Genomic DNA, 9,060 nt, shown 5'->3' on the forward strand with positions numbered 1-9,060 from the left:
TGTACTCAGTCACTTCCAGCTTCCCAAACAGGTATGTTCTCTTAGTCTCTGGGTCTTTGCATTTGTGAGAGGGCACTTGTAAAAACAAATTGGATCAGGTCTGTTGCTTAATTTCCTCTAAGTCACTCAGAATGAAAACAAAACTCCTTGCCTGCAAGCCACTACATGATCTGGTCCCTTCCTTCACTCTGCCCTCATCTAAAATTCTCCTGTGATCTTGATGCTCCAGCCACAATGATCTTCTTTCTGTTTTGTGAAACCTCAAAGTCATTCTTGACTCAAGACCTTTTCCTCTTGTTGTCTCCTCTGTCTGTAACAATCTGTCCCTAGATCTTCAAATGGCTGGCATATTTCATCACACAGCTCTCAGTTTATATGCCACCTCCTCAGAGAGCCTTTCACTGACTTCCATCTCAAATATGGGTACCTAGTCCCTACCCTTTGCCTCCTATTGCTCTATCTTGTCTTCAGTGTTCTTATCTTTGTCTGAAGTTTTCTCGCTTATTCATTTGTTAATTTTTTGTTATCACTCTCTTAGTGCAAGAGCTCCCTGAGAACAGTGATCTTTTCAGTTTGGGGCAAATAGTAGGCACTCTACATGTTTTTGTTGTCTAACTGAATGTTGCCGTCTCCATGTCCCCGAGCTTGCCCAATTAACTGCTAATAGCCCCCCAAGTCTTGGCTCAGATGTCACCTCCTTAAGGAAGCCCCCTGAGCATGACAACTTGGTGGGCTATTATCTCTTTGCTCCTGAGGCCCTTGTAGTTACCCTGGTCCTGGCATTTATCATGACGTGCTGTGATGGCCACATCATTGTCTCAGTTTCTTCCCACTGTTGGAGGGATGAACTATGACTTATTTACTCTGTATCTTACTGTCACCAGTCTGGTCCACAGTAGACAGCCAATCAATAATTGTTGAAGAAATCAGTGTTTCAATCAAAGTCTCAGATCTGGCTTTCCACTGCACCATACTTCCCTGTGTGCAGGCAGCAGCCAGAGTAGCTGTGATGGGCACTGACAACTAGGTCAAGCTTTCCAGCAGTTTGGGACTCTGATTGGCTCTGGTCCTCCTTGGGAAGTAGAGGGGCAGGAACCAGAACCCTGGGGCTCTGCATAGGAGTGATTTTGGAGGGCCAGGCTGACTTGTGTGAGTAGAGTGGGGCTGGGAGTCTCACTTTCTATTGAGTTAGAAATTGCACTCTCCTATTTTTCTATTCTTATCTTGGCCATTCTAAAAAGAATGGACAAGACCCTGCAAGGGCTCATCTGCTTTATCAAGTACAGAGAATATGATAATTTGGAGTGGATGTGATTCTGGGGCTACCACCCTGATGGAGTACTAGGAAAAGCACTTCTCCACAAATTGGGTGAAGAACTCCAACCTCCTTGCTGGTCACAGCATTGCCCCTGAGGCTGGACTTCCCTCTCTGGGCTTGGGAGCAGAAGCTAGAGTTTCCCAGGTATTTCTGGACTTCTCTCTAAACACATTCTCTGACAGATGTTCCCACAGAGGCTGGCAGCGGTACCTGAGACCTCCACCCATTGTTCCAGGCTTTCCAACAGGCTAGGCTACTTACTACACTGGTGCACAAAATTAAAAGCAGCTAAAATCAGGGAAAATGTATAGGCCTTGGAGTTAGACAATCTAGGTTAAATTTCTGCTTTACCAGTCAACCGTTAAACTCTGGCAACATTATTTTTCGCCTTGGGACATCAGTTTTCTCACATATAACATAGGGAAGATACATAGACTTGCCATCATGCAACATTGTTCTTGGGTTAGGGATACACGATGCAGTGCCTGGAATTTTGTAGGTGCTCAATGATTTCTGCTATCATAAAAACAATAAAATCAGTGTTGGGAGTGACCTCGTTGTTCTGTTAGGTCAGAAGAGATGGAGCTGAGAGCCCCGGCCTCTCTCCCTGACTGCTTTTCTGTGGGTCTCTGAGAAGGCAGGAGCTGAGAGAGTTCTGGGGAAGAGTGTGAGGAGGGGCTGGTCATGGGGGCTGAGCTGGCACTGGGGGAAAGAGTCTTGGAGGCCAAGGGGAAGGAATGAAGAGGATTGAAGGCCTCAAAGTGGATTGCCACTCTTTGTAGCTGGGGGTTCCTGCTCCCTCATCCTCAAGAAAAGGCCAAGATGTCCTTCACAGTTCTCCAAGAAACATTCCTGGGACTTGCTAAGATAGTGCGACTTTTTCAGAGAACTATCTCAAGCACAGGATTATCCCTTAGAAGTGAGAGCAGTGTGTGTGGGCTTTCTAAAAGAAAAGAAAAGAAACAAGAGAAAAGAAAAGAGTTCCTTTGTTTATTTTTCCTTGATTATACCTTATTTTCAGACTAGAGTGATTTAGGTCCAATTTCCTCCAGCTCTCCAAAGTTCTATCTCTGAGAATGTGCCAATGGCTCTAATTAGCAACAGTTGCTCAGGCTGGAAGTCACTGGATCCTTCTGCCTGCCTCCTGGTGGGACTGTGGGAGGTGGGGATGCTTCAGGGAGGGGCAGTGTGAAGGGTGACACTTGGTCCCTCTAGCTGGCTCCCTTGCCCATTCCTTTATTTCTCTCCTGCTGCAGTCTTCTGAGGTGTAGCCCGATATTTTACCTCCAGCAACAGCTGCCTGTGTCCTGCTGCCGAGGCACCTCCCTTCCAGTCCGGCTGAATCTTCCCCTCTGATTTCTCCGTATCAATGCCTAGGCTTTGCCATTGTGAGGGACTGATTGCTAGTCAGCATGTGTGTGTGTGTTGTATGTGTGTGTGTTTGAGGTGGAGTGTCAATGAGGGTGACAAATAGGAAGGAAATAAAACGTTTTTAGAAACTTCATACCTCTTTAGAGATCTTCTTTCCCATTTTTATGGAAATGTTCAAAGACAGTGCTTTGCACACTGTGACGCAGTTTTTGCAATGCCTTTTGACATGCCTTATCTCATGATTTTGCAGCAGCACTATGATTTCTTATTATTGCCCTCTGCATTTATTTATTGCAGAGACTTGCATTCCTAGCCCCAGGACTCTGCTCATTACATCATTTTACCCTTAGAAGATGGCAATCCATGGCAATCCATGATACTTCCCCAACACATCTCCTAAGGCAGCACATTTTAATCCTGGTCATTCATTGCACTGCACTACCATGTCTGTTCATGTGAAATTTCTGGATGATATGGATATCTGGCTCCCTGGAGAGCCACAGCCTTCTTGCTAATGTCTCCAGGTGAGGCATCTAGGTCCCCTCCTCTCTTGGGCACAAACTGTGTGTATGTCCACTTTACATGTATTTAGAGCCAAGACTTTGCACCTGCTCTGTTCTCTATGCAGCTTCTCATGCCCTCTGGCTCCCTGGGTAAGAAAGACCTTTTCTGTTTGACCTAAAAGTTCTTGTTCTGAAGTTAAGACCACCCCACTTGAACCTTCCAAACATTCTTTTATTCTTCTCAAAAGTCTCTAAAGTTCATACAACTAGAAATCCTTCCTACACTCTTGACCTTGTTGTCCTCATTAGATGCCTATTGAGGGATTCTTCTTTTGAAAAAACTCATTTTACTTTTTAAACAAACATTAACTAAACACTTAATAAATATGGTAGGGTTCCTGCCATTAAAAATTCATAATTCAGGGGAAAACGATAAATATGCAATAATTATAGTTCAGGAGGATAAGTTCATAAAATGCGACCTAAACAAAGTCCTTTGGGAGCACATAGCAGGAAATATTTAATTATACCCAAGGGAAAGAGAGTTAGGAAAGTAGCATAGGAGAGACAGTTAACCAGGACATGAACGGTGAGTAAGATTTTGCTCTGTTGGAAAGTCAAGGAGGGAGGTCTGAAAGGACCTTGACAAAGGAATAAGAAGTAAAAAAGACAAAAAGACACAGGGGCATGAGAATCAATGCTTCTTTATGAAACACTATGTACTTTAACATGGCTGAATCCTAGGGGCCATGGTGAGAAGTGGGAAGAGAGAAACCTAGGGCCAGATGCTGAAAGACAGATCTTTACCACAAGTTAGTCTTTATTTAGATTGAATTTGGAGCTTTCAAAGGAGTTTTTTGTTTTGTTAATCCTTACTGAAGGATACTTTTCCTTTGGTTTTTAGAGAGAGTGGAAGGGAGGGGGAGAGACACAGAGAAACACCAATGTGAGAGAGATATATCGATTGGTTGCCTTCCACAAGCACCCTGATTGAGGTATGTGCCCTTGATCGGAATTGAACCTGAAATCGTTCAGTCTGAGGGCTGACTCTATCCACTGAGCCAAACTGGCTAGGGCTCAAATGAATTTTTTTTTTAAACCATAGCTAGTGACCTGATTTCTTTTGGTTAGAAGACTATTGGGATTGTGCCAATGAAAAAGATTACATGAGAGTCATGGCAGTCAGAATTGGAATATCTAGCTTGTGTGACTGTTTCGGCCACCCTGACAGAAAAGAGGAAAAACAGTTAATAACAACAGACAAGATTTTTTGCACATTAACTATGTGCCTGGCATTGTGTTAAATGTTTCATCATCCCATTTGATCCTCACATTGATATTTACTAGGCAATGACTGTTATCCTCATTTTAAAGAGGCTTAGAAAGGTTAATTTAAATGGAGGCTTAGAGAGGTTAGTTGGTTTGCCCCAGATTGCACACTTAAGGAGGTCTTTGACTGGGATTTGAATTCAGGATTAATTTCATACCTCATATTCTTAAAAGCTATACAACTGTGTGTCTGTAAGAGTTTGTTTTTGGACAGGGAGAGTTTGATGTGTTTGAGTGACAGACAGGTAGATCCTTCAGTAAGACTTTAGAATTATGAATCTGGATCATAAAAGATAATTCAGGGCTGGCTAAATAGATTTGGGGAACAATAGTTTATACATAACAAATGGAAAGGAATGAGATGGCTCCAGAAGGGGGGATATAGAACAAGAACACTGAGGATAAAATTCTCAGAGCATTATCATATAAGAGTATGCTTAATGATCAAGCAGAGGAGACTGGAGATCCAGAAAGGAGACCAAGAACTAGTGATCAGAGAGAGATGAGGAGCAGAGGGAGGAGGGAGAAGTTCTAAGACGGAGGGATTTGCTCCCAGTGTCATGCTACAGAGAGGCCAGGACAGAAGACTTCAATGGCTTTGCCTCTTTGCCTAAAAATCTAGGTTAAATATGGCTCCTTATACCTCCTCCCTCCAGCAGTTTGAATTAAGCTCTGTTACTCTCTGTTCTAAAACTTGTGCTCCTAGTGTTCCCCTGGGTGATAACTTAATGGTAGAACAAAGATTATTGACACATCCTGAATGCAGTGTTAGATGCAAGTCCCTCCTGATGCTCGCCATGAGCTCTTCTTCACACTCAACTCTTCTCTGGTTACCCATGCAGAGAGGCCCTACCCTTGTTGTCAAGAGCCAGACCTTGTCAATCTCCCCTTGCTATTTTCTTCCCAAGATAAAACTATCTGAAATATACCCTAACAATAAATGGCACTACTTTCATAGCTAGCTCCCAAATTATAGCTGAATGTGTGTGTGTGTGTGTGTGTGTGTGTGTGTGTGTGTGTGTGTGTGGTATAAATTTATACATTTTACATAATCTCATAAAAAGTAGGAGCACGTGAATATTTATGGACGGTAGAAAGGAAAGGAGGAAGTTAGTTAACTCTACTCGTTTTAACTGAGAGAGATGATCTGAGCAAACTCACTTCTGACATTTTTCACCTCAGCACTCTCTACTTAGATCCCTCACTTTTGTAGCCAAGGGCGGGGTTGGTAATCATGGCTGGGTGAATTATCTGAACCTTGAAGGGTGGTTAGGTTGAGTTTAGAATAGGCTCAGAGGGTGGATAGACAATGACGTTAGAGTTTGGGTCAGAGAACAGGGCATCAGCATGGAGGGGAGAGGTGTGGTGTTGTGATTCAGGAGGATGTGACAATTGTTTATCTTTGCATTCTAGCCTCCTCAGGTCTGGCATTGACTTCAACTCAGCTTCTTCACTATGGTGGGCCCTAATGGCAATGAATCCAGTGCCACATATTTCGTTCTAATAGGCCTTCCTGGCTTGGAAGAAGCTCAGTTTTGGTTGGCTTTCCCTTTATGCTCCCTTTACCTTATTGCTGTGCTAGGTAACTTGACAATCATCTACATTGTGTGGACTGAGCACAGCTTACATGAACCCATGTATATTTTTCTTTGCATGCTTTCTGGCCTTGACATCCTGATCTCTACTTCATCCATGCCCAAAATGATGGCCATATTCTGGTTCAATTCTACTACCATCCAGTTTGATGCTTGTCTGCTACAGATGTTTGCCATCCATTCCTTATCTGGCATGGAGTCCACGGTATTGCTGGCAATGGCCTTTGACCGCTATGTGGCAATCTGCCACCCACTACGCCATGCCACTGTGTTAACATTGCCTCGTGTTACCAAGATTGGAATGGCTGCTGTAGTACGAGGTGCTGCACTTATGGCACCTCTGCCTGTCTTCATCAAACAGCTACCTTTCTGCCGCTCCAATATCCTTTCCCACTCCTACTGCCTACATCAAGATGTCATGAAGCTGGCCTGTGCTGACATCCATGTCAACGTCATCTATGGCCTCATCGTTATCATCTCTGCCATTGGCCTGGACTCAGTTCTCATCTCCTTATCATATCTGCTTATCCTCAAGACTGTGTTGGGCTTGACACGTGAAGCCCAGACGAAGGCATTTGGCACTTGTGTCTCTCATGTGTGTGCTGTTTTCATATTCTATGTACCGTTCATTGGATTATCTATGGTGCACCGCTTTGGCAAGCGGCAGGACTCCCTCCTGCCCGTCATCATGGCCAACACCTACCTCCTTGTCCCTCCTGTGCTCAACCCTATTGTCTATGGAGTGAAGACAAAGGAGATCCGGCAGCGCATCCTTCGTCTTTTCCATGTGACAACCCTGACTTCAGATCCCTAGGTGTCAGTGATAAAACTTATTTTTCACTCAAAGTTCTTTAATGCAGATTTTAATATCAATATTTTGGGAGACAGTATTAGGAGAAAAACATTTTCTTTAATAATAACACAACTGATCCTTCAAAGATGAAACTGGTGGGAACATCTGTGGATAAGGGCAGCATAACAGTATACTCCCAACCCCCATTTTTGAATATTATTTTTTCCTCTAGTTATTTTCTATATATAATTATTAAAATCCTGAGGTGGTTGTAGTTGTAGGATTATTATTTCCCATTTAACCATCCAGTCCAATTCTCTAAACTGCTTGTACTAGCCCACAGCATTCTGAGATAAGGGTGCCACATCGAAGGCATTTTTACCAAAGGCTTAAGCATGGCAAAGTGAAATAAACTCAAGAATACAATACAATCAGATACTTTGGCTTAAAACTATGATTTTTTCTCTCCCCAGAAACCATATTGGATCTCAGAAAAGAAGATATACTTGGGTTTTCTTCTTCAAAATGATCTCCACAAAGAATATATAATTTATTTTCTTTTGGGCATCAGCCCTTATGAGGGAGATTGGAAGTAAATCCATGCAAAAATGACTGTTACCTGCATTAATGAAAGATGACACACTGTTCTGAGAGTTTTCACAGTCCATGGACACTTCCTTTCAATTTGAATAGGAATATAATGAGTACCCCCATTGTACTAACGGGGAAGTTGATGTTCAATGGGGACTAATAAATTACATGAGGTCACACAAAAAAGTTGTCTTTTGATACCTAATCCTATATTGTGAGGAGGAATTGTTAGACCAATGGGATAGTGAATTAAACATTTCCATAGTCTTGCATTTTCGAGGGGAGGTAATTAATTTCCTTTCTTACTCATTCAGTATTGTATTTAGAAATTTCCCATCAATATTGTTGGTGGCTTTAATCTCAATAGTTTCTGGTCCATTTACAACTGAACTTGTGAAGTAGCAGCAGGAGTGTGTTTGGGTAATTTTTAATCAGTGGCTAATTTGGGAAATAGTATGATTAGCAGTGGAAGCATTCACTGGGTATCTGGAGAGGCACTTCATAAAGAGATGCATCAGAAAACACCTTGAAGCTCATGGGAGAAACGGCAGGTCTATCACAGACCAGGGAATCAAGAGCATGACACATCATGAAACAGAGGAAGCCCATGGGGCTAGCCATGAAGCAAGGCTCCCCATAAGGCAAGCATGGGTCCACAGAAACAGAGTAGAGCATATAGGTGGACAACTACATCCCCAGGGCTCTGAGCTGCCTTACAGAGGAAGCACACAACATCAATGCTTGGAGAACAAATCTACAGGAGAGACCAATAAAGCCTGCATTCCTGCCAGCTGTACTTAGCATAAATGTGGTCCCAGTGATCCCAGGACTCCCACAAGCTAGGTAGCATAGCACTTCCAGAAGGAAGCTGAATGGGAAAGAGGGGTATGGGCTCCACAGGAGTGCAATAAGCATAAACAGGGCAGAAAGGAGACCACTACCCATAGGGGGAGTGCTCAAAGAGAAGTAGCTAAATGTGAGAAGCAGGTAGTAAAGCGGAGAACATGGCACAGGGCCAGCCAGACTTTTCATAGCACAAGATTACTTAGTAGAGAGGATATGGAGCGAGCATATCTGATTTCTTGGACTGGAATCCAGAAGATGAGAGTTGTGAATAGTATGAAATATGATATACCCAGGTGAGTGGTGGCCAGCAGAACTAGGAGCATAAACTTGAGTCATTGCAGGCTTCATTTAGAGGGAATGAAGGATTAGCCCATTGCCCGGTAGAGTCCAGACAACTGGGACTGAGAGAAAGAGACAGAATGAAAGACAGAGAACGACATATCATGTTTTCTTATTAGGAAATCAACACATGATTACTATAAATATAAATCTTAGACATTGTGAAAATATTAAAAAAGTAACAATATAAATGTAATTATAATAAAAACTCCAATAAACTTGTCACCTTAAAAGAAAATAATTATTAGCATTTTGGTGTTTATTTTTTCAGATTTTTATTGTGTTGCATGCATGCTTCTGTAGGGGCATATGCTAAATGTGTGTGTCTGTTTTATACTTGAAATGCTATTGGAGACATAGATAGATGAATAATAA

General features: G+C 42.6%; 1 protein-coding gene across 1 annotated transcript; it reads left to right on the plus strand.

Moving 5' to 3' along the window:
* The first annotated feature begins 5,976 nt into the window (after positions 1 to 5,976).
* Positions 5,977 to 6,930, plus strand: LOC118662868 (olfactory receptor 51E1). Its single transcript, XM_036321845.1, has one exon. The coding sequence runs from the start codon at positions 5,977 to 5,979 to the stop codon at positions 6,928 to 6,930; it is 954 nt and encodes a 317-aa protein (XP_036177738.1).
* Positions 6,931 to 9,060: the final 2,130 nt, after the last annotated feature.

Source organism: Myotis myotis, unplaced genomic scaffold (genome assembly GCF_014108235.1).
Source record: "Myotis myotis isolate mMyoMyo1 unplaced genomic scaffold, mMyoMyo1.p scaffold_m19_p_10, whole genome shotgun sequence".
NCBI lineage: Eukaryota > Metazoa > Chordata > Mammalia > Chiroptera > Vespertilionidae > Myotis > Myotis myotis.